This window comes from Dipteris shenzhenensis, chromosome 26 (assembly GCF_047967505.1).
Source record: "Dipteris shenzhenensis isolate YYH24624 ecotype China chromosome 26, Dip_SZ_1.0, whole genome shotgun sequence".
NCBI lineage: Eukaryota > Viridiplantae > Streptophyta > Polypodiopsida > Gleicheniales > Dipteridaceae > Dipteris > Dipteris shenzhenensis.
The window spans coordinates 10,227,580-10,254,141 of record NC_141621.1 but is presented as its reverse complement, the minus strand read 5'-3'; the positions used below and the strand labels follow the sequence as shown (position 1 = coordinate 10,254,141).

Genomic DNA, 26,562 nt, shown 5'->3' with positions numbered 1-26,562 from the left:
GGGGAGATGGACAACACATGATGGTGTCAGACCCAGGAGATGAGGTGTGGAATTGCAGTGGTACCCTTTGGTCAGATCCTAGGGGTTTCTTGGAAACATACACCGACAAGACATGATCTTCTACAGTGAGACCCATGAAAGCCCGGAAAGAGAGCTGCCAACAGTGATGGGATATATCTTGGAATCAGCAATAGGAAGGAGATGAGGGGAGACATTGGGATACAGGGGTCGGGAGGCGTGGCTGTACATGTCCGATTTTCATGGAAGTGTGTTACTTTCCCCCAAACACATCATCTTATGCACGAGAAGTCACCACTAAATGGCACAGCCCTTATGAGACTCATGACGACATCAAAGAGCTTTCTAGACAGGGGGACACTCTCCTCCTTGGTGACTTCAATGCATGTGCTGGAAACAGACAAGTTGGCCTGCTAGAATTTGATGATTCCCTCATAGTACCGGAGATGGATGCAGCAAAACTGGGGATATTGAGGCAGTCAGCAGATGCAGATGCACCAGTGACAGCATACCAGAGACATCTACTTGAGTTGGGGGCTATCCATGACTTGATCATATATAACGGTCTCTAGAGATGGCCATCATCTAGTGGGCTCACTTGTTTTCCACATGGTGGGGGTAGAAGCACGGGACTGCTTATTGGGTCCACTAGCTTTTGCCTCATGGATACGCGATTTTACTGTGCCTCCTCCTCCACTTGGTGTCAACCACTCATACCTTGCCTTCCATATCTCGGCCACCATGCCAATCACATGAGGAGGGGCCCCCCGCACCCACTCGCGTGTTTAAATCCATTTTGATCGTGCTCTTGGCTAGGTATGCGTGAGCCACCTGGCCTAGGAGATTCCAGGCTTACTTGGAGATGGGATGGACCTCGCCGATGCCATACGCTTGTCCCAATGATACAAGAGAGTGCCACTAGATCCTTTCTCATCACTTGATCTGCACGTGTCCCAAACGAGAAGATGCCCCAAAACCCCTGGTTTGACGACAAGTGCAGAGAGATGAGAGCCCACCTCACACATGAGCGAGCATTGGCATATTTGACTTCACCACAAGAGCAACGGATCTCACACCGAGGGACACGGCATAAGAAGCGGTCTTTTCTCATACACATGATGGATGAGGTGATTGGATCCTTTCGTGGGGGGGATCCATACGGGCTGCACGCTCTTTTTCGAGGGGAAGCCGCCCATCCCCATCACAGATTCAACAATTTGGCATACGTATGCATGCTCCCTCTATGATATCCCGGGTCAGACACCACCTGATATGTCCTCTATGCCCAGACCCACTACATGTCACTTGTCTACTGCACAGAATGTACAGGCTTCCCTTCTTCAGCTTCATAACCGAAGATCACCATATCATGAGGGACTATGCACTGAGCACGTGGCACATCAGCAAGTGACCCCAGTTCTAGCGTAGCTGTTCAACCATGCCATATGCCATGGCTCCCTGCCTACTTGGAGCACTACCACCATAGTACCGATACACAAGGCAGGTGATCATATGGACACTGGGAACTACCGTACTCTTATGATTGGCCACAGTCTAGCTAATATATATGAGTCGGTACTAGAAAGGGAGATCAGCAACCACACAAAGGGTCACGGGCAGTGGGCTCTTGGGCAAGCAGGTTTTTGGAGACAGTATTCCACCTTGAACCACATCTTCACCTTGAGGCCTACCATTGAGGAGGCAAAGTTGAGGCACCAGAAAGCCTACACTTGCTTTGTAGACTTTCGTAAGGCATTTGATACTGTCCCACACTCCCGATTGATCAGAAGGTTACCGAGTTGCAGCTCCTAGAGATCATGATGTGGTGGGTTATGAGTCTACATGTGTCCGTCATAGGGAGAGTACAAGCCCCGGGAGGTTTATCAAATTGGGTTGAGAGAAATATTGGAGTAAAGCAAGGCTGCCCCACTTACCGACTCTCTTTGGGCTCTACAACGATGAGATTACATTTTTTGTAGATCGTCTAGGTGGAGAGGGTTCACTTCTAGACCTGATGGTGAAGATATTGTTGTACACAGATGACATAGTCTTCATGGCCGAGGGAGAGGAGCATGATGAGATGAGAGCATCATGGATTAGCAGTGAGAGTCGCCGCCACAATGCTGCTAGACAAGAGGCACACACTCCACATGCGGCATGGAGAGTGACCAGAGCACACACGATCGAGGTCCGGTCTATTTCAGCCCTCCTCAGAGGAGACCGCCAAAGACCAGGCGTCACACTTGACGTAGCCCATCGGATACAGAGATTGAGGAGACCACGCCCTCCGCCGCCTCTAGAGACAATTCGACAGACACCTATACGACAGCTCCTCACATCCCATTAGAGAGCCACCAAGGTACTTGGATATATGGAGCCTGGGCATGTACTAGGAGCGTTACCTCTAAGCACCTGATACTATTTGGCAACTATGCTATTTTGCTCACACTAGTTTAGCACTTTAGCTTTCGGGAATGCTATTTTGCTCACACTAGTTTAGCACTTTAGCTTTTGGGAAGCGCCTTACTTTGCTTCAGCCCATAGCGGCTTGTATGAGTACCTCTCCCGTACAAGCCCATACCTCTCCCGTCGATCGTACTTCCGTACCCTTGTACAGGCCCGTCAGCCGTCGTCAGGGCCATCAGCACCTCCGTACAGCCTTCGTCAGCGTCATCAGCACCGTACAGGGCCCGTACCTCCGTACAACCCATACTGCCTTTCGACTAGGGCATCGCCAGTAGTGTCGCCCTCTTTCCTACAACCCTAGGCTGGGCTGAACCCCTAGCCCAGATTAGGGGTTAGCTTCAACAAAGGGGTTTCTCAGACTTATGCAGACCAATATGGAGTTTCCCAAGACTAAGTTGTTTGCATCTACCCCGACCAGTAAGCCTTCATACTCCTCCGTTGCAACCACACCTAGCCCTTATGTGTTGACATTCAAAAGAAAGATTGGATCAGATCCACAGGAACAAAATTTACTACCTAAAGCAAGAAGTTGGAGAGCTCAGGCTTATGGTTGCAGCTCTTGGAAGAAAGGTGAAGGAGATGGAGAGTAAGGACAAGCAGGAGATCATTGCAGACGTCATGGATAAAGGCAGCACCTCCACGCCAACGTCAGCACTTGTTTCTACGGTCAAAGAGATGATCAATACTCAGGTTAGCCCAGCCAAGGAAGAGATGGCTATGTGGCCAGCAATAAAATTAATAGAGCAGATCTCTATGCCGAAGTTAAAGAGCAGGAAGGAGTAGTAAATAGCAAGAAAATATTACGCATTGGGGGGCTGCCCAAGGATTGCTTTGGCTGTTCTAGTGAGGACGTAGATTTCACAGAAGATGAGAAGATAATATGCCTCAAGAAGAATATACCACAAATTGAATGGGATGAAAACCATATTAGCTACATCGCTCGAAAGGGAACACAAGTGCAGGTTTGCTTCAATGAAAGGACAGAGAGAGTCAATATCCTTCAACAGACAAATAAGCTGAAGGGTACAAAGATATGGATATCTGAGGAGCTCACCCCGACTCAACTCAAATAAAGGAATAGTAAACTCACTAAAGTCAAGGATGCACGAAAAGCTGGAAAATGGGAAGTCTACCGAGACGGAATAGCATTAATTCGAGATTTCAAATCTAAATCTAAAGACCCTCAGTATTAAACTGATGTAATGAAGGTCATTTTGATATAGGACTACAACTTAGATGTGTGCTAAAATAAGCTCGAGCTGAGTTGCCATGTGCACTCCTCGACCCTCTCTGGTTTATACAAATGATGTAAGGGTTTTGTTTTGTACTTCGTACTTTGTCCCATAAGCCCATGAGGCTTTCTACGAACGTTAATCTCTCTCTCTCTCTCTCTCTCTCTCTCTCTCTCTCATGACCCAACACAACGACGCGTCATAGACTTCTACACATTTGAGTTAGCCCCAGGACACAGTCAAGTGGAGGAGGAGGAGCTAGCTGACATGAGGGCAGCTTGGATCAGCAGAGAGAGCTGACACGGTGCCATTGAGAGAGGGACGCAAAGACCACTCGCGAGACAGAGAGTGTCCAACGCACATTCTATTGAGGTCCGACCTATCACAGTGTTCCTCAAGAGGGACCGACAGAGACGAGGGGTCACTCAAGACATAGCCCAGAGAGTTCAAAGATCGAGGAGACCACGTCCCCCGCCACATCGTGAGACAGCCCAACAGACGTAGATACGAGATATCTTCACGGCTCACCAGAGAGCCATCACTGTGCCGGGCTTCGGCTTCTAAGTCCCAATTCCGAGATTGACCTGATTCAATTTGTACTTGATAGATTGATTTGATTCAGCTTATTCAATTGACATTTGGTTGATAATGATTTTGCTAGAATAGAGTACCCCGCAAGGGCCATAGCTGCCCTTTGCTCCAACCCCTTGAGGCTTGTATGAGTTTTCCTTTTTGTGCACTTTGTCCCATAGGCCCGCGAGGCCTCCCATGGACATTAATACATCTTTCTTTTTTTCTTTCTCTCGCTGCCTAACTCTCACTGCTCACGCTGCTGCTCCTCTCTGCCCGCGCTGCTCCGCTCTCTCCCACTCTGCTCCTCACCCGCTCTGTTCCGCTCCACCCTCACCCACTCTGCTCTGCCCCTCACCCGCTCTGCCCTCCGCTCCGCCCTCACCCGTTCCGTCCTCACCCGCTCTCACCCACTCCACCCTCACCTGCTCTGCTGTGCTCCGCCCTCACCTGCCCCGCCTTCACCTGCCCCACCCTCACCCGCCCGCTGCTCCGCCCTCACCTGCTCGATCGCTCCCTCCCCGCCTAGCCTCCCTCCCTACACGCCTAGCCTCGCCACCTATACCTCCCTCCCTACCCGCATAGCCTCCCTACAGCTGCCTCTCACGCCCACTGCCTCCCCCGCCCACTGCCTCTTCCGACCCTCCGCTCCTGCTGCTCCCCCCACCCACCTGCAGCTCCGCCTGCAACCCCTCCCCTGCCTGCAGCTCCTTCGCCCACTACCCCCCCCACCTGCAGCCCCTCCGCCCGCTGCCTTCTCTCCCCCATAATGAAGGACAAAGGGGGATGAGAACCAGGGACTCACTTAGGCGGGAGACCCTTTCGTCCAAATATACATACATGAGGAGATGGGGAAGGGGAACGGTGACAAGGGAAAAACACAAAAGCAACTCAACTTGGAGGACTTCAACAAACGCAGCAACCTGACCGTATGACAGTGGACAGCCCGCGGCCCAGAAGAAAGGGGCCCACCCGAAGCCCATGCCGCTCACCACAGCCTCGACCACTATGATTACCACCACCACTTCGCCACCATCATCCACATCCGCCTCATCATCTATGCCACCTCTCCCCTCCCCCTCTCCTGCATCATCATCACAGGCCTCCTCCCCAGGAGCCCCATCACCCACGGCTCCACAGTACTTCTCCCTCGTATCCCCTCTACCTCTCAATCAACCACCCTTCATCGCCTCGTCCGGCCTTGCTACTCCTACACACCACTCCCCCGCCCAGATCACGTTGTCCCCACCCTCTGAACAACCTCAACAGCCCACCTTCATTCCAACCCCTCTCAAGATCCAGTTCCCACCCAGACCCGGATATCTTAGGCCCCCACCAGATGCTTGGGACTCCTTATTGGCTGACATACACAGCATCCGGGCCCGTCGGGCAGATCCGACACCTTACACTCAAGAGCAAGGTCGATACACCCAGGAGCAGGACCGCATTATACACGAGCACGACACCCTTATCCAGGGGATAAGACACGACATCACACAACTCCGAGAGGAGCTCGGGACCCTAAGAGCAGTGCCTAGAGGGACCCTAGTCATAGAGATGGAGGCACAGATAGCCACGATACAGTCAGCTATAGCAGAGACGACTAAATGGGTGGAGGTGGCGAAACGGGAGCCCGCAAAGGCAACCGTTTCAGCCGCCATATAGGAGCAGCAGCCGAGGGCTTCGAAGGCCCTCAACATTCGGATATGAGGGATCACACGAGACAGTACTAGCACCACAACGCCGCCCATGGAGGAGGCGATCACGTTTGTGACCACCACCATGGGGATCCCCGACCACGGCATAGAGGGAGCATGGCGTGTTGGGAGAGACCCCAACCGAGACCAGCCCCTAGTCATCGACTAAGATTCACATGCTCGACTAGCGACTCTCCGATGTTGAGCCGCTCTACGAGAGCATCCCACCCTGTCCATGGATGAGGATTTGACACCACTACAGAGTGAGGAGCGACGAGTTCTTCTCCAGCAGCGGGTTGTTGCCCCCAAGGAGGGAAAATGGGCCGTGGTCCGAGATGGTAGGTTGTTGACCGGCACCCGTCGGGCTCCCACCCATGCCCCCTAGGGGGACAGGGCCTATGAGACTCAGGTTTCCCACACCCTAGCCTGCACCATTTGGAACTGTAATGGTACCTTATGGTCAGACCCAGGGAACTTCTCGAAATCTTACACAGGACGAGACATAGTCTTTTACATGGAGACACACCAGAGCCCAGAGCGTCCACTATCGATAGTCAGTGGCTACACATGGGAGTCAGCCTTCAGGGATGAGACGAGGGATACAGAAGGAGTTCGAAAATCAAGCGGGGTCGCAATATTGTACAAGTCTTCCCTCGCTGGAGCCATCTCCGTTGAGAGGAAGGACGCACACTCTTGATTCATGTGGATCCAGATCCGACACACGGCCACTCATGACCTTTTCATAGCCAAATGCTACTTCCCACCAGACACATCTCACTTCGCCAGAGTTGCATGAGAGGAGGGTCAGACATCGCCATATGCACCCTTACATCCGGATATCCTAAACCTTTCAACTCGCGGGGAAGTTCTCCTTGTTGGGGACTTCAATGCCAGAACGAGCACGCGCTAGGCACCACTCCTGAACTTCCCAGACGACTCTATCATGCTACCAGACATCGACCTAGATGGAGCAGGTATGACCAGGATCTCTTCAGACCGACACGGGCCTGTTATACCATATGGGCACGTGCTCCTTGACCTGGGCAGGATGCATGATCTCATCATCTACAACGGGCTTGACCTATGACCCTCCTCAGGTGGTTTTACTTGCTTCCCACATGGGGGGGGCACTAGTGTAGTAGATTACATCATGGGATCCCCTACCTTCACCTCACGTATCATTGACTTCACCGTAGCACCACTCCTTCCAGGAGCTGATCACACATACCTATTCTTCACTATCGCCACCTCACACTTAGCCACACCACACACACCACATATGATGCACGACACCTACCACGACATACAGTTTGATCACAGCCTCTCCCTTGCCTACTTTGGATGCCTAAATAGACTCCTCACCTACATCGATCACATACCACTCATAGAGGACCCGTCTGCCCTGATTAGTCGCACACTCCACAAGGCTGCCCTCCAAGTCGTTCCCCACACCACACGGTCCACTAGACCACCACCCCTTGGTTCTGTACCCTGCAACAACTGGAACGATGCGGAGTGCAAGGCTTCTCACCGACAACTCCAACTAGAAACCAGGTGTCACCTCCCGAACACACCAGACACGGTATGCAAGTACCGACATCTCGTATGTCAGAAGAAACCGGCATTTCTTCGTCGAAATGAGGAGCTGCTAAACATCTTGTACAGCAACAACTCTAAGGAATTTTGGCGGAGATTCCTTGAGCGTATGTCTCCATCACCCCTCACCGACACGAGAGTTTGGCACACGCATGCACGCCATCTTTATGATGTCTCACACCAGCCTACTCCAAATCTCACACACACCTCGCCCCACCACTTGCACGTTGTTCACCAGAGGGGGAGTCAAGGATGCAACATTGAAACTGCACAATGGCCAAGCTAAGGACCACGAGGGGCTATGCGCTGAGTTTATCGCATATGGGATCAACACGTTAGTCCCGATCCTAGCAAAGCTATTCAATGACGTTGTTTTCCTTGGCTTCCCCCGTACTTGGACACTCAACACCATCACCCCCATCCACAAGGCAGGGGATCCCATTGACCCGAGTAACTACAGGACTATCATGATTGGACATGTGATGTCCAAGATCTATGCAGTAGTATTGGATGCGTCGGTCAACCTATCCGCAGAGATGAGAGGCCTTAGAGCAGAGGGTCGGGCCGGTTTCAGGCGAGACCATGGAACTATGGATCACATACTCACACTCAGGACTGTCATAGAGGAGGCCAGATCACAGAAGGAGAGGGTATGTTGCTGCTTTGTGGATTTCTGCAAAGCCTTTGACATAGTACCTCGAGCTCGACTCATCACACGCCTACAGGCACTGGGATTTGACCAGGAGATCATCTGGGCAGTCATGGCACTTTATGAGAGAGTCTCAGGCCGAGTTCGGACAGGCGCAGGTTGGACAGATGAGATCTTGAGCACCATAGGGGTCAAATAGGTTTATCCCTTATCACCAACCTTGTTTGGCCTCTACATCGATGAGCTTGATACTTTCATGGCGGCTTCCGGAGGGACCGGTTGCTCACTTGTCGGGATCATCATCAAGATTCTTCTTTATGCAGATGACGTGGCACTCTTGTCGTCCACACCCGAGGGGCTCCAGCGACACCTGCAGGCTTTTTGTTTATCCCATGATTTGGAGGTCAACCTTGGCAAGACCAAGGTCATGATCTTTAACACCTCTCGAGCAACCATGCACCGGAAGCAGTTTCACTTTCGGTGGGGGATAGAGAATGAGGAGATCGACGACATGAGGGCAGTATGGACCAGTCAGACGAGACGACGACGAGGAAAGACACAGCCACATGGCAGAGACACTAGAGCCACCCATGATACGACGACGGATTAGGGTGCGCTGATGGAGGTTCAACCTCTTACTGTTCTACTAGGAGCAGATAGCTTGACCAGAGGTGTCACTATTGACATGGCCCATAAGATACAGAGAGCACGAAGACCACGCCCCCAACCGCTGCAACGTGAGACGGCCATACAGACAGAGATACAAGACATTTTTGCAGCTCACAGGAGAGCCACCATGGCACTTGGATATGTCTTTGAAGTCGTTATCTGAGATTGATTGAGTACAGATATTGGTCTCTACTTCTAGATTTGGAGTTTACATGTTTTTTTGTATTTTAGTATAGCACCAGCAAAGGGTCTTAGTGTGCCCTTTGCGGCTTGTACGAGTATGTGTCACTGTTGATTCTGCACTTTGTCTCATAGGCCCGCGAGGCCTCGCGAAGACATTAAAATACCTCTCTCTCTCTCTCTCTCTTTCTCTTTCTCTCTCTCTATCTATCTACTGGAAGACCCATGTGAAATTAGGGAGATGCTGATGCAGAAAATGCTATAGAAACTATGGCAAAACCTGGGGACAAAAGTACAGTTCTACAAACAGGAATCAACTCAATGGACAGCTAAGCAATGCAGAAATACCTCAGGGAATACATCTCAATATTTAAAAGGCATCTAATCTGCAAAATTAGAACTAGTTTACATGATCTCAAGGTAGATAGGGGTAGGTGGGCAAGACCCAGGATCCCTAGAGAGGAAAGAACATGCAAAATCTGCCCCACAGGGGAGGTAGACGATGAGCAGCATGTACTCCTAAGATGTAGAGCCTACGCACACATCAACGGGTTACGGGAGCAGCAGAGATAATCTGAAAAATCTACTGGAGCAGCCAGCCAAAAATCTAGGAAGGTACTTGAAAGAGGCTTTAAAAGTTACCGGAACTAGCACACAAGGTGGCCCAACAAGTACTCACTACACGGAGTTTAATGCAATCATATCTCTTTCTCTATGTCCTATCTAGAACCTTAGTCTTTGGAAAGCCTATGCGCACACACTTTATGATGTCCTTGCTCAATCCATACTTGGACTTGAGGACATCCCCAATTCCACGACTTCTATGCTTATCACCACAAAAGCCATCAAGAAGTTGCAAACGGCAAGGCCAAGGATCATGAGAGCCTTCAAGCTGAGTTCAAGACTCATGGGAGGAAGTCCTTACTTCAACCCTGCTAATGAGTCTTCTGCAAAGGCTTCCTACCTGCTAAACCACAAGCACTTTATACCCATTCACAAGGCAAGAAATCCCATGGATACTGGTAACCACCAGACTATCATGATTGGCCACTTAATGGCCAGACATTGAGATACATATTGGTGAGTGCATCGAGAGCACAAATATGATATGCAAGTTTCATTCAAAATCAGTCCACACATTGGACTACATCTATGCCCGATCCATCATAGAGGATCAAAAAACTAGAAACTGAGAGCACAGGACTGTCAGAGGAGGTGAGTAACACCATTAGGGTAAAACAAGGTGCTCTTTGTCTCCTACCCTCTTCAACATCTACATTGATGAGCCAGCTCAATTTCACACATCCCAAGATTACATGAAAGTGAGAGCACAAGCACGGACATATCATTGTTGAGAATGGAGAGACAATGCTTCTAGAAACACTTCCAGCACGTGAATACAAAGTCCCGGACACCCTAGTATGACTTCTTCTTTTCAATGAAAATACTTCTATTAGGTATGGAAAAAACCTCAAGAGCAATGCTCATGGCAGAAATACATCATGCATAGCATGAAAAACCAAATCCCTGAGTACTCATCAAGGAGAACTACCAAAAAGCGAGCGAAAAGAACCAAGCAGAGAAATTACACCAGAAACAAAAAGGGCGATAACCACCATTATACAGGACATTAACAATTCATAGATTTCATTGAAGCTGAATTACTATAAACAACACTTCATATATTTGAGCATAAATAAAGGGTGTTCGACCAATTTATGTAAATAATTTTCTTTATGTAAAGGCATGTCTCTCTCTGTTTCTCCCTCTGTCTATTGCATGGCATGTACAGCCTGCACAACCCTCTCATACAGCACCTTAGGTATGTCTCTCTTACTTGTACAACCCTCAACTCCATCATTGCCTCATATCTTTCTCTTCGTCATCGCATCCTATTGCCCATCATATGGCTGTATCTCCATCACCTCTCTCCAATGGCAATAAAAGCCCTAATTTTCTACTCACCCCCTAATGGCTTATGTGAACGAAGATACATTTTTCTTCATGGACTTGACTTTAAGGAGGTGTCCGCATAAAGGAGGATTACCAAAAAGCGAGCAAAAAGACCTAATCCAGCATTTGAGGACAACATCCTTAGAAACTACCATCCTCCAATGTATTTCCTACTCACAACTAGCGCATGAGATTGGGAGAGGGAGGGCAGCATCACCCATTGGTGAATCTCACCTCTAAGGTGCCTTAGTTCTAGTGCATCCAGTAAAAAGGCATGCAAAATGGTTCTTGCTTTGGTATTCCCTTGTTCACATCAGTAGGCACCTAATGCACCTAATACAGTAGGAGCTAAGGGCCAAATAGCATGAATTAGCTAGAGGACTTCTGTTGAGAAGTGAATTCATTTCTGACATATATTCTTAAGTATATCACTCATAGCTTACAACTCCGGTCCCGAGAGGTATATGGCCAGTGTCAAATTTAAACGACACAAAGCCTTAAGGATATTAATTCAATGTGGCCAGCCAGTTGTTTCCCCAGTATGCTTTGACACTTATCAAACTCCTTCCAGAGCAGCAAATCAGAGTTGTCTGGTTGTGAATTTTGGATATATATATATCCCCCTAGTAGCTCATACTAGAGACCCATCCACATGGACCTCAACAAATTTGGAGTATATATCCCCCTAGTAGCTCACAATAGAGACCTATCCACATGGACCTCAGCAGAGATTATGGGTCACCTATTCTCTCGCATCAAATGAGACCTACCGAGTGGAGCTGCTAGATCACCATTGATAATTATATACAGTCCTTTCTGTAAACCACAGAGATAGGGTGTGGAGTTTACAGAAAGCACAGCAACAGTGACTAATTTTATTAAAGACTCTCACAACTCCTCATAATGCTCTTTTAGCAGCACCACCAGTCGATCTTCGTATAACAAGAACTGAAATATTTCTCTGCATTTCTCAGTAGAGAGCCGCTGCACTTGAGCAGATAAGTAGATCTCTGCTATGTCAGCATTGTTTTTCTGAGGTAGAGAGTGCATAACATTGTCTGTCATCCCGTGATGACACTATATGAGTCGCCATGGGCTGTCATGTTGATCATGCAATACTTCGGGAGATGATAAGGCCTTCCATATTCCTGGCAGCAAACAGCCTCCACATATGATCAATCTCAGCTACATCCTCCATACTCCCTTTTTGACAGAAACCTATCTTACTTCATCTCTAGATGATTCCACATGGGGAATTGTATCTAGCATCACATGATGGAGAATTCAAAGTAGGGGCGAGCATCAATGACTTGGATGTAGATCAATCTCACCCTATGCCACAACTGTGACGGACGCTATGGCAATCTCACTAAGCTGCAGGACACCACACACAGGTTTTTAAAAGCCTTTGGACGTATTCTCGTCATCTTCAAGGAGTATCTCATGAGAGACACTCCTCACAGGTTTCTTTTTCGTAGTGCTCAAAGCAGGGATCTACTATTGTTGGGACTTCCTCATGTACTCGTTTGATTGACCAGTGCTCATGCTTGTGCTTCTACAAGTACTCCAAATAGGATCACAAGCTTAAACTTGATGGATTATGCCGGTCTAGCAGCCTCTCAAACTCAAAGAAAAATAGAGAAACAGCATGCTAGCTTGCATAGCAATTGGATCGGGTTTGCACGCTCACTATTATAGTTTGGTTCAACAGATGAGCTGGATGTTCCCCAAGCTTGTAAAAGCAGCATTTGGACACTTGCGATAAGAGCAATCTTACAAGAGCAAGACACTTACAATAAAATTTCAACACGCAGCACGAGATAAAATCTTTAAGCACTTACCAGGATAGCAAAAATAGATAAACATACCCGCCGTGACAGCAAAAAGGCTGATCCTAATAAACAACAGTGTGGATAAGTCAATTGAGAAGAACTATTTCAGAATAAATCCTTACCAAATCCAGCTTTCCCTCTAACAATTGACCACAATGAGGCCTTTGTCTCCATCTTCATGACTGATAGGACTACTTCATTGTCTATACCTTTCAGAAAAATTCCTTGTACAATGACAGGTTTGCCCCATCCAAGTGACACATTTTGAACATTGAGATGGCCTGCCCATCCAAGAAGTCCATCATCTTAAGTTAGTAGAAATTTGTCAATGAAAAGAAAACAGATATAAGGGAAGCTCGTGAACCTGGTATCGCTTTGTTCGCCATGGCAACCACTACACGAAGCCCTCGTGAGGATGACAAACACGTTGGTGCTCCAGCAATGCCAAGGGACAATAAAATAAATAGAGATAACAGCACCCTGACAAAATGAGCCAGGATTCTCTTTGAAAATTCAAAAGGAGATTGCAAAAGCCTTTCTGTATTTTTCTGCATATTTGCGTGAATTTCATGGCAGTTCCCTTGACCTGCACTTCCATCCTCAGATGGTTGACCCAATGAAGGCCTTATGCATAGCATCCTTGATATTGTAATCCTTACGCATTTGTGTATAGTAGAATGATGCTTGAAAAAGCCACGGTCGCTTTTCAACCCCCATGTTCCCTGCACAAATTTATATAAACCAAAACATGTGCATGCATTGCTGTCTAAGTTAACATAACTCCACAAGATAAACTACAAAACCATTAGAAGTAAGAAGGTTGGAAATTCAACTAGAAAAATAGGCAAGGTTAGATAAATCAAGAAAATTTCAGCATCCCACGTAAATAACACACAAGCATGAAAGCTCATTAGAGGGGTTTCAGATAAATCGATGAATAAAGCAAACAAAATTTTCATAAAATTTTGACTAAGGATTTCAATAGAACTGTTGAAGAGAAGAGAAATTGACAGGGGGGAAACATGAGGGGCTGTGGGGTGCTGGAAAAGATTATTGGCACTGTGTTATACATTTGTATGCATGATAACTGCTTTCAATACTTGCACATAGCCAAGCCAACTATTCAAAGAGAACCATAAAAACATATCATTTTAATAACCGGAAAGACAGTATCATGCAAGAGAAGAGAGATTTGGAAGACTCTCCCTGACCTGACATCTTTTTGAGTATGCACAAATGAGAAGAGACCATGAAAACCCTCTAGGCTCTTGGAGGGTTTGGCTTTATGGGGGTGTCCCATAAAGTACTTGCAGTGGGATACCAGGGAGTGGGAGTGGATTGATGCAGGAAACGATGAGAAGAGCCTCCTATTTTACTTAATGAGATGAATAGATCCTCTTGTGCTTTTTTAGTTCGATGTCATGACTCTGGATGTTGTTCCCTCCTCTTTCTACAAAGCTGTGGACATGTGTTGGGAGATCACAGCAAGCATTTCAGCTTGGCATATTAAGAGATACAGATGCACAAAGGCACCTGATGGTTCCCAGATCCACCCATCTAAAATGATGCTACTATTGGGACACATACTATATACAATTTGATGGTCATTTGGTCGAGTATGTAGGAGTCTTCTAGGGCTGCTTCTGCCAGGAGGACTATCTTCCTCAGGGAGTGGAGAAACTATCCCTTCTTTGCAAAGATCACTACAGGTTTGAGGTGGCACTCTCAGCCACACCCTTGGATCTTTACCAGATTCTTTTATTAAGTAGGGATTGACCCTCCCATGTTTTCCTCATGCTACACATGGTGTACTCTTGCCGAGCTCTTTACTCTTGCCGAGCTCTTTGAGGGAGGAGTCTTTATGTATGTAAGGTTTTGTATTGTTCCAGGTCCCATAGGCCGATTTTTGGTCTTCAGAGGACGATAATATCTTCTTCTTCTTCTTCTTCTTCTTCTTGGGGCTTTTTTCATACTTAATAGAGGTCTTATTCATAGTTTTTAATAGAGGTCTTATTCATAGTTTTTAAAGTCCATGCTTCAGGAAAATTAGATGGTCGATTCATGGTAGGTAGAGGCATGCAATACATCGTGAACAAATGTCCCATAAAGGCATTTGCAAGATACCATAATTGAGTCTGAAAGTCATGACTAAAAATGTGAAAGCAGAGAAGGAGACAAAGGAAAAAACATTAGAAACCCTAAAAACTCCAAATAAAAACCTAAAGAAACATTGATGACTTCCGTAGACATTGAAGGATGTTAGCGCAGGTAATATGCTTGAATCGAGTATTTTTAAAGTTTTCACTAGGGGAGTATCGTTAAAAATGTTACATAAGATCGTGGAATTACCATCAAGAAAGAATCCGTCACTTGCAAATGGATCTACAAGGTGAAGAACAAGTCAGATGGCCAACCATGTGGAAGTTGGTTACGAGATCTTTTAAATAGCAAGAAGGTGCTGATTGTGATTGTAAAGCACAAGTCTTGCCCTAGCTGCTCCCGCTGCCCACCCTCTCCGCCTTCTCCCTCCTCCCAAGAGCCCCCTTCTGCCTCCTCCTTTCCCCGCCATCTTCCATCTCCTTCCCCGCCTCTTCTCCTCACCTTCTCCTCCTTCCTCGCCTCCTCTCCCTGCCTTCTCCCGCCTCCTTCCCCCGCCATCTCACCGCCTCCTCTCCCCACCTTGTCTGCGCCTTCTCCCACCTCCTCTCTCCGCCATCTCCCGCCTCCACCCCCGCCAGCTCCCCGCCTTCTCAGACAGTTTTTCCCACTTAGAGGAGAGCCTTGTTTTCTGCTTCCCCATCCTCATGAGCTGGACCATAGTGAGTTGGAACATGCACGGGCTCCATGACCGTGCTCGTAGTCAACCGCAGTGCCCGATCCTTTGGCAAGAGTTGCAAAGGGTAGTGATAGGGCGAGCAGTGGACTTCCTTTTGATACAAGAGCACATGTTCTCAGCATCAGACATCAGGCGGCAACACCACCACCTTCCGGGGAGAGGCCCGGAGGTGTGGTCCCCTGTCGTAGGACGAAGCGGAGGGGTCTGCATCTCGGTCTCACAAATAGTGGCCCCAGAGGTCTATGATCAGGGTGAGCTTATCCCAGGACGAACAATCGAGATGGGAGTCAAGATGGGAGAGTCCATTATTGGGATCTTGAATGTGTATGCCTCGGCGTGCAGACAGCACCGTCCAACCTTTTGGAGGAGGCTGATGGAGTGCCTTCCAGATGTTGACTCCTGGATCGTTGGAGGAGACTTCAACAACCTGGATTTGGGGAGGACAAGCAGGGTGGTGCCTCCTTCTATGAGATGCCAACAGTAGAGCAGAGCACATGGGAACAGTTCATCTCCATAATCAGTGGTGGCAGAGACCCGTGGAGAGAGCCAAAGTTCAGCAGAGGATACCTGGCAGCAGCCTCTTCTCATTCGACCAAAGGAGACATAATGGATTGCTTGAGGGGCTAGACCGCATCTACGTTGGGGACTGCGCGCTCCACAGAGGAGGCTCTACGAAAATTCTAGCAGGCACCACGATGTCAGACCACTCTCCAACAGTACTCTACCTAGAGCAGCCCCGTCGGGGTCTTCCCCAAAAGGGGGTCCGCCTTCCAGAGGACCTCCTGCAGGCTTAGGAGATTCAGTAGGTTATGGCAGAGATTTGGCAGTAGCCAAAGTAAACACCTTGCAAGGGCTGGGCTTTGTGGGTGGCAAATGCGATTCAGAGAAGACAGAGAAGGGTTCTTCTAGAGCGTGAGCGTGCACTGCAACGAGACCTCGCGTCCATAGAGAGGCTCAGGGAGCCGGACTAGGATCCCAATGGCTTAGTGACATATTTAAGAGCGTGTGCCTTGAGCTCCAAGACACAAAGTTTCAATGGGCTGAGTTCTCCTACCACTCCACCCGGGGCCGTTGGGTATAGCAAGGGGGATAGGATGACGAAGCAGCTCTTTCAGACAACTGGACCTCGATCGGTAGGCATACGATTACAGTGATTGCGAGATCCGCAAGGCATTATGCACACTGATCCACAAGAGATTCTAGAGCTGACCACGGTTTTCTATAGTTAGCTCTTTTAGGCTGAGAGAGTGACTACAGTTTGCCTTGTGGCCCGTGGGCCAGTTTGGGACCACGTTCTGACGATAGCCTCATGGGAGTTGTGCAAGAGTCTAAAGGAGCCTTTCACAGATGAGGAGCTCTACGAAGCCCTCCCGACCTAGAAGTGTCCTAGTGAAGATGGCTTGACTCCGGCCTTCTTCCAAAACTTCCGGGAGATCATTTCCACCCCTTTCCGTTTAGCATCCCAGGAGATCTTCGACACGGGCTCCCTTCCTCAATCCTTGAGCAATGGGGTGTATTTGTTTGATCCGAAAAGGGGGAGATGGTCAAACATTCGGCAGTGGAGACCAATCACCCTGCTTGACACCGCATACAAGATCCTCGCTAAGGTCTTGAGTTTGCGGTTGCTCATCTCATGCACATCATCCATGACACGTAGACGGGCTTTGTTCAGGAGCACAGCATCTTGGACAACATTTTCATGTTCTGGGAGGTAGTGGATTGGTGGGCCAGGGAGGAATCATACCCTTTGGCCATCCTTGTCTTGGATTTTGAGAAAGCTTACGATAGGGTGGAGTGGTTTTTCCTGGAGGGCACTATGCAGAGGTTGCGTTTCTCATATAGATGGATTAGAGGAGTCTCTGCGCTTTATGTGGGGAACTCTGGCCAGATGCTTGTCGGTGGACACACAGGTGAGGCCTTTCCTCTCTCTTGCTTGGTCCATCAAAGTTGTCCCCTAGCTCCCTTTCTTTTCCTTTTTGTGGCAGAGGCATTGGGCTATTACTTGAGATTGCAAGTGGTAGGCCTCACAGGGTTAAGGCTCCCAATCAGACAAGAGGAGGAGTTCCTAGACTCAGAGTTTGGAGATGACACATCCTTGTACGTAGAGGGCACCACAACGAGCTTGGAGAGAGTTAGGGGAGCCCTGGCTATCTATTGCGAGGCCTTGGGTGCACGGATCAACTGGACAAAATCCATCGGCTTCTTCACATGCTCTGAGGAGACACAAGATATTTGAGAGTGGGGGAGCGCCTTTGGCTTCCGCTGGATACCACGGGGAAAAACAGTGAGATACCTTGGATGCAGGTTGGTATTGATATTACAACAAAGCAACAGATCGCCTCGGTCCTCGAGAGTCTTCGATGCAAGCTTCTCCACTGGAGCTCCACCAAACTCTCCCTAGCGGGCCGTGCCTTAGTGGTAAACCAGGTCCTTCTTGCCTAGTGCATTGTCTCCTGCTGGTGTTTTCATAGAGGGTGCATTGGACAGCTCCGATCTTTGGTTCGAAATTTCTTGTGAGCAAGATCGGACGGCACGCAGAATACTAGAGCCCGGGTCACTTGGCAGACGGTGATCATGCCACAGGCATTGGGAGGCTTGGGTATCATTGATCCGGAGATGCAAAGCACAACCCTCCTAAGCAAGATGGTTGTGCGCGGCCTCACCCTTGGTCCAAAGCCCTGGAAGCTCCTCTTATAGCGAGGGCTTCTTAGGAACATCCCACGCATGATGCAGGGGTAGTGCCAGCAATCACACAAATGGATCTTCTCAGGGGGGCCCCTTACGGGGAAGGGTTCCCCCATGATGAGGAGCCTACATAGGGTCTAGTAGAGATTAGCAGGTGGCCTCATCCGTGCTCAGTCCCGTTGCAGGGAGGAGTTGAAGCAACGGCCCCTTATGTGGCACCCGGAGATCAGAGATTAGGATGGACGTAAGTTGGGACAGTAGACTCACATTGGATAGGTAGATCGAGTAGATTACCCTTGGAGGCAGAGGCAAGGCTTGGAGCCTTAGCGCATATGCGAGGGGCACGTCAGCGAATGAGGGAGATTGACCTCGCCATCCCTGCGTCTTGGTGGAAGGGACTCTGTATGTGGATAGACAGAAGTTGGTTGGGTCACTTTTCTTGGACTGGGGTTCCCTTGAGGATGATGATCCAGCGAGGCAGCACTCAGCCTGGTTTCTTCCGCGTCGGGCCTAGAGACTTGCTTCAGGCACTCACTGAGAGAGACCCAGAGATGGATGGCAGTTTGGATGGGATTCATTGGCAGATGATCAGAGTTGTGGGCCGGTTGGGGAAGGAGTGGCACATTGATCCCCCCAACATTCTAGAGCAAGAGGCACCTAGATGGCGCCTTTGGCTTTGGGAAGGTAAGCCTTGAGTGAGGTCCAGTGGGATGTGGGAGAGTGGTTTTGGCCTTCCAGAGTCGATTTCACGGAGCGGGTGGACAAGGTGCCCTTGTTTTCTTATACCACCCGAGTTGGTAGGAGGCTCCACATGGACACTTTGACATGGACCCCTTCAAGGGAGAGGCATTGGGTGGCCTAGAGGGTGCCCCAGGAGGTCCGTTCTAGGTTTTGGACTCACCTTTGGTTCAATTTTCTACCAAGGAAGATTTCCTACTTGTTCTGGCTGGCTGCCCACTAAGGCTTGGAGACGATCCCCCACTACCTTTGGAGTTGTCGCAGTGCAATGAGGATTTGGACAGGAGCCCTCAGGATTTTGTCCCGCATGCAAAGCCTTCAGAGGACCTGGTTGAGTGAAGAAGGTCATGTGTTCCAGATTGATGAGGTCTCCCTAGCTTATCGGATGCAAGGCATTCAGAGGATAGAGCTCCACAAGGTGGTTCCTCTTGATAGCACGGATCCTCATTCCCCTTTGGAGGATAGCATGTGGGAGGTGGTAGCCAATGTCACAGCGTGGAACATTTGGGTTGCTCGCGGTAGTCTGGTGATGGGTGAGCATCCGCTTCCAACTTCGGCTATCTTGGTCGCTATCTGGCAAGATATCATTTACACCCTGCGCTCAACCTAGGAGCGCGGGACTATGTTGCACGAAACTGCTTTTTTGTATTGGGGGGGGGGCAGGGAACAAGTCAGCCAGCAGGTCGGCTACATTGAAGGGCCAAAAGGGACCTGGAATGGAGTGCCCATGGAGGGGAGTGCGGGTCGGCCAATAGGACCCTCATGGGTTGGGTTTTTGGGGCAGGAAGTCAGCCAGCAAGGCAAGTCTTAGAGCCCTATATAAGGGTGCTCCACCAGGGCAGCCTTCAAAATTCAAGGAGCAGACTTGGAGCAGAGGAGCAGCGCAATTTGGGCCTACATCAATAGGACCAAGAAGGGCTGTGTACTGCAGACAATGCTTGAAGAAGGGCTGCACACCTAGGCTGACACTCAGGGCAGCAAGGTGCAGGGGATCAGACACACACGGAGACTAAGTTCTACGTACGCCCATCAGGGAGCACGCGGACTCAGGGATCTAGGAGTGTCTTAGAGGTAGTAAGACAACATCTTTTGGTGAGGAAAAAGGACCACGATTTGGTGGTACTTTGTCCCTCTGTTGTATTGTGTCCATTGGACGAAAGTCGGTCCTACATCTCCTCTGAGCATTGTCTATTTGCTCATCTGCACATCTATGTGGAGCACACATAAAGTAAGGAAGTTTGTGATTCCATCCACACCACCACCATGTGAGCTCCTGTGATATTCTATCAGCCTTCCACTCTGGGTACCCTCTATTTAATTCATTTCTAACATGGTATCTGAGCCCAAATAGGAGGCTCACAAGTGTGGGAACTTGAAGGCAAGGACCTTGGTGAAGGATGACCTTGATTAAAGGCTTTAGGGAATCAACTTCCCACCACTGGAGGATTGTGCCCTTGCGAGAAGAAGGGTGACTCAAGTTCACTCACGTGTGTGAAGAGTTATTGTCTACAAACGGTGGTGTTAGCTTTCAAATTTGTTGTGTGATATGGCAATAGAAATGTCGATTTCAGAAGCAGAAGTCTCTTCAACCACTGCTCTTCCTTCGTCCTCCTCCAATCGAGTTCCTTCTTTCACTATCCCTAACTTTTGGAAGTCCATTTATCCTATCTAGAAGGTGAAGATCTGGAGTCATTTAGTGGCTCAGACACTGCGAAAACTAACAACGGGAATAGAGGCAAAGCCGGAGGATGTGATGGACAATAAGGATAGTTGAACTGGTAGATGCAGATGAACTCGAAGCATGGGAGGATAGAGATGCCCAAGCCCTAGCCTTGATCACAAGACGACTGACACGTCAATAGAGGTGTGGGCCATTCCGAAGGATCTATATGAGACTGATAATACATCCAGGATCTTGACTCTTCAGCATCAACTCTACAACATGAATATGGATGAGGGAGATTTGGTTCATGACCACTTGATGAAAGTCAAGGTGGTGAGAGATCAACTAGCATCGGTTGGTCAGAAGCTAGACTCAAGCCAGTTGGCCTTGATGGTACTTGGGATGCTACCATGGAGTTTCAAGAGCTTTGTTACAACTGTGACAGTAGGACAAAGGACCAAACCTCTGACCTTTGAGGAGTTGGGTCCCTTATTGCTACAGGAGAAGCTCTACAACATAGAAAACGACGACAAGGCGTTGCTAGCAAAGGACAAAGCAGGTGAAGATAGGGCAAGCCTAGCAGTGCCCAAGAAGGATGACTCTTGAGATGAAGAGGACACTTCCAATAAGAAGACGAAGCAGAAGAAGAAGTGCTTCTATTGTGATGAGCAAGGCCATTTTGCGAAGGATTGCATAAAGAAGAAGGCAGATCAAAAGAGCAAGGAGTCCAACTCATATATAGATTGTGAGAAAAAAGTTTTTGCTATGGTAGTCAGAGAACTATTCTTGGTGATTTCTCTTGTGTTATTGAGGTCAAATATGCAGACCTAAAGTCATAGTGAAGATGTCTGATATTGAGATGTGGGCAAGCGAGGAGTCAGAGACCTTTGTGAAGGTGAAGGACAGCAAGGAATGCTTGGACTCTTCCAGGTGCTGGTTGTTAATACTAACATGAGGGTGGATTCCATGGAGTGCCCTAGAGTTTCAAGTCCAGATGGACGCTGTAATTTAGAGGGGGCATTACAAGGACTACACTAGTCATTGGTATGTGCCTCCTGAGGATTTCAGAGCAAGCACATAGGCAAGAAGACAGTATGGTATGTACTTTGTAAAATTAATTTCAGCCTTTATAACTTTCTATGGGGAGATCTGCTCTTCATGTGTCTTAGGAAATGCGAGATTGAGAGACATGTACCTTCCTGGAAGCAGAAGGGGAGTGTGTTTGCTTCTTCAAATCTCAAAAGAAGATTGTTGGAAGGTGGTTATGGATAGGGTGTACTGAAGCCAGAAGACCTCAGTGAGAGTTCATGGTCAAGGTTATGTGGAAATATTCTTGGGATTTCATTTCTCGAGATGGTTCTTTTGTTGCGGACCTTGCTAGAGAGAGGATGGGTTGAAACAGACCTTGAGAACATGGTGCTTGGAAGACTCTAGGTTGTTCACTAATATGAGGAGGACATCTGGAAGATTATGGCATCTAGATTGTTCGAGCTCGAAGACAGGAACATGACTCAAGGTGGTGGTGCCATCAGGTACTACCTTGGATGGACCTGTGTACCAGGATGGTTTGCTTGTGCAGGACTGGACCTAGAAGAGCAGAAGCCACTGCTTGAAAAGCCAGGAATGGGTATCAACGCCGGATTGTTCCAAAGGGTTTTATCATGGGAGCTACTGGAGCAACTTCATCGACGAGTTGGCATTTGTCTGAGATGTGTCGGTGAAAGGGGGTGTTGGATAGGTCACCTCCCCATCAATAAGCCCCCAAATGAGGAGAGCATGGGGGAGGGAGGCCTAGGGCAAGATCTGCCCAGAAGAAAGAGAGGGGGGGCTCCCACATGGGCAGCACCTCAATGCAAATAGGGCAGGGAGAACAGCAGCAGGGTTGGCCAGAAAGGAGGGCTAGTTGGGCTGGTTGGAGACAGCCAACCAGGCCCGGGATGGAGCAGACCAAGGGGCTGGTCCCCTGCATGGAATGGAGGGCCAAAGGCCAGGCTTTATAGAGCCCCACAGGTAGGTGGGGGGGCAGAGAACAAGTCGGCCAGCAGGTCAGCTACATTGAAGGTCTCAAAGGGGCCTGGAATGGAGCGCCCATGGAGGAGAGTGCTGGGTCGGCCAATAGGACCCTCATGGGTTGCTTTTTTGGGGCAGGAAGTCGGCCAGCAAGGCAGGGCCTGGAGCCCTATATAAGAGGGCATTTGCAGACCCATTCAAGATTCACCAGGGCAGCATCCTTCAAGGAGCAGACTTGGAGTAGAGGAGCAGCACAATGGGGGCCTACATCAAGAGGACCAAGAAGGCCTGTGTACAGCAGACAGCTTGAAGAACGGCTGCACACCTAGGCTGACACTCAGGGCAGCAAGGTGCAGGGGATCAGACACGAAGACTAAGGTCTACATACACTCATCAATGAGCACCCAGACTCAGGGATCTAGGAGTGTCTTGGAGGCAGTAAGACAGCATCTTTTGGTGAGGACAAAGGACCACGATTTGGTGGGACTTTGGCCCTCTGCTGTATTGTGTCCATTGGACGGAAAATATTTTGTTCTCATCTGAGCATTGTCTATGTGTTGATCTGCACATCTATGTGAGCCACATTAAGTAAGGAAGTTTGTGACTCCACCCACACCACCACTGTGTGAGCTCCTCCGCTATTCTATCAGCCTTCCGCTGTCTGTTTTGTTCATTTCTAACATTAATCCCTTCCCCTTTAGGTTTTTAACTAATTAACTAACCTTATTCTTGCTGCTAGGTGCATGGTTGATTAATTAACCCACAATAATGCACATGCTCGAAGCCTTTTAGCCCTCTCGGACCCCTATCCTCAAAGACCTTGACAGTTAAATTCTTGACCAAATCCTTAATACACAAAATAACCACCAATTATTTACATTTATTACATCACCATTGGTAGAGGACTTTCTATCATGGACCAATCTAAGGTCATGCTACATTCTAACTGGAACCTAACATTCCTTCCCTGGACCCCCTCTTCAAGCATAGTGTCAACTCTGGGAATGTTCTCCAAATCAAGTAAACAGACTCCCAGGTAGCATCAGAGAAAGACCGTGCCAAGCAATCAGCAGCGTAGGTATCTTCTGGTTTCAAACAGTCATTCTCTCTGATCTAGGATTCTTGTTAACTTGTGTGCTGCATTTTTCCTCTACTTCATGTAACTTACAATCCCATCGATTGATGCATTAGTTATTTGAAAATTTTAGTTTAATTAAGACACATGAAACACCAGATGCATGCTTCAACCTTGTGGTAATTCTAATTGATGGAAACCCTGATGAAGGACATAGGCAAGCTTGATGGTGTACATATCATGAGGGATGATAATAGCATTGTGGTATTCTTTACGAAAAAGCCCAAGGCATTGTCCATTTTCCAAGAGTACTCAAAGATGGAGATATTGTGGCCCTCCAAAACTCGATCCGCCTACATGTCTCTTGTCTAAGGCTGATGGTTATATTCTGCACCATGATTTGCATATTATACATTCATATCTAATTGGTGGATACATTGGGACCTATAGGTACATACATGCTCTTCATGTGTATGTTTCTATCCTCATATTCTCTTCATGTGTAGTCTCTATCCTCAATACCTCATTATGGAAGCAGATAGAAGCCATTGTGAATGCTTTGAGGCCGATGCTACATATGACAAATATGGAGGGATTCACCCTCGGTCTTTTATACCACTTGATGTAGAGGGTATGCACAGAGCTAGATAAATGTACCAGCCTTTCTACATCTAGGTGATTATAATTACCAATGATGTGATTTGAAAGTTATAAGTCTCAATTTGAAACTTAAATCATATAAGTTACGTGTTACGTATCACTTACATAAAATGCTTGTGTACTAAGTAGGTTGGCTGAGATCAAGGTTAGACCGGTGGAGGTTATGCATTGTGGGTGGATATTAGTAAATCAATGGTGGTCTAGGTTTGGGACTCCTCTTCAAGCCCGCATTCTCTTTGTTGAGAAGTCCATTCAGCATTGCCTATGATATTGCAGTCCAGCCAAGGTTGTCTAGAAGGGGACTGCGGGACTTGTGAGTACATTTGTATCTTCTTCTTTCTTCATCACCTAGGGTTCAATGGCTTGGTTCTCTCTATTTGGGCCTCAGGTGTTTCATGAGATGCATAGCTCCTCTTGGGCTTTTTCAGTTCGATGTCATTTTGTCAAGCTATGCACTCTAGATGTTGTTCCCTCCTCTTTCTAGAAACTTGCACGTCTCTGTGGACACGTGTTGGGAGATCATGGCAAGCATTTCAGCTTAGCATATCTGGAGATCTAGATGCACAAAGGCACTTGATCGTTCCAAGATCCACCCAGCTTACACCATGGCTAGTATTTGGACAGACATTGTACACACTTTGATGGTCATTTGGTCAAGTATGTAGGGGTCTTCACCATAGTGGCCAAGAGAGCCGTTGTTTGGGGGGAGGATGGGGGGGGGGGGGGGCGGGGGGGGGGGCTCATTATTGTGGTTCGTTTAAAAAAGGGCCAAGGACATGTGTAAATTGTAGGCCATCTCCTGGTGGTTCTAGTGATGCCCTATAGGCCATGGTATGTGCCTTGTAGGCATAAATATAGGCACTTGTAGTGTTAGTGCCTATTAGGCCACATAGGACACTTAGTCCTATGTGACACCTAGGACACTTAGTCCTAGGTCTAGGTACAAGTACTTTGTACTCTTTCTTTTCTATTATCCTAGTTGACGTGACGGCTGATTATCATCGACTCTTTGTATTCTCTTTTTGCCTATCGATCCTACAGTGGTATCAGAGCCCAGATCTGCTTCATGCGCCACTTTTCCATACTGTCCGTACACCTGTACGGACGTCCGTACAGATACGTACGGATCCCGTACGCTTCCTCTAGCTGCTGTCCCAGGCTTTCAGCGCTCTTTCATCGCCAAAACGTGCCTCATTGATGGTTCCAAGCTGAGGCGACTGCTCTAGGACCTTGCTCCAGTTTTTTCGTGGACCATATCAGCTCTTCGTGGTTAGTTCAAGGCCTTTCATTGCTGGAAATTACTTCAAACTGCTTCTACACTAGGCGCCTACCAGTCACGACTTGTCTAGAGGCTGTTCCAAAGGTGCCTTGCAGCTCTACACTCAGTTCGAGGCTGATTTGAGGCATTTCCGGCCCTGCTGCTGCTGCCTTTTCATCTCGAGCTGCTGCTACAGCCCTTTATCGAGCTGCATTACACTTACAGGTGGCCCTCTCAACTAGGCGACTAACTTGGGATCCATTTCCCACCAGATTTGAGCTTCAACCTTCAGTGGCACTAGAAGGTGGCGACTTACCTTCTCTAGAAGGCGTCTCCTCTCCAGCTACTCCCTTGAAGCTTCTATTGACTGCTCCCATCTCGTGGAAGAGTGTACTTACATTTGAGAACTTGTTCCAGCAGATTCAACTATCTTTTGCTATCCACAAGCTTCTTTGCTGATTTTTACTGTTTTTTGACAGTTTTTACTGTCAAGCCCTAATTTCCAACAGAAAATTTAGGGCTTTTTGACATCTGGACCTTCAACCTGTCAATACAATACTTTGGACAAGGTTGACAACTGAAATTCTTCCAAAAATTGAAGTTTTCGGTTAATTTCAGGTTCAGGACTGTCACATTGTGCCACGTCATCACTCAGGTCAACAAAATTTGGGGGTTTTGTGTTCGGAGCTCAATTTCAACTGGTATTTGGGACAATAACTCATACTTTTGCAGTTTCAAGCCTTGAGGCTATACATTGAGTCAGATTCGCGTACAT

At 48.2% G+C, this 26,562-nt stretch overlaps 1 protein-coding gene across 1 annotated transcript in view; it reads right to left on the bottom strand.

Moving 5' to 3' along the window:
• Positions 1 to 26,562, bottom strand: part of LOC147884648 (uncharacterized) — a 79,174-nt gene that overhangs the window by 19,817 nt on the left and 32,795 nt on the right. Inside the window, exons 4-5 of the mRNA XM_087397559.1 lie at positions 13,227 to 13,584; positions 12,985 to 13,143 (exon numbers count right to left, since the gene is read on the bottom strand). Of these exons, the coding sequence (XP_087253685.1) occupies positions 12,985 to 13,143; positions 13,227 to 13,584 (517 nt within the window). The remainder of the gene's footprint in view (positions 1 to 12,984; positions 13,144 to 13,226; positions 13,585 to 26,562) is intronic.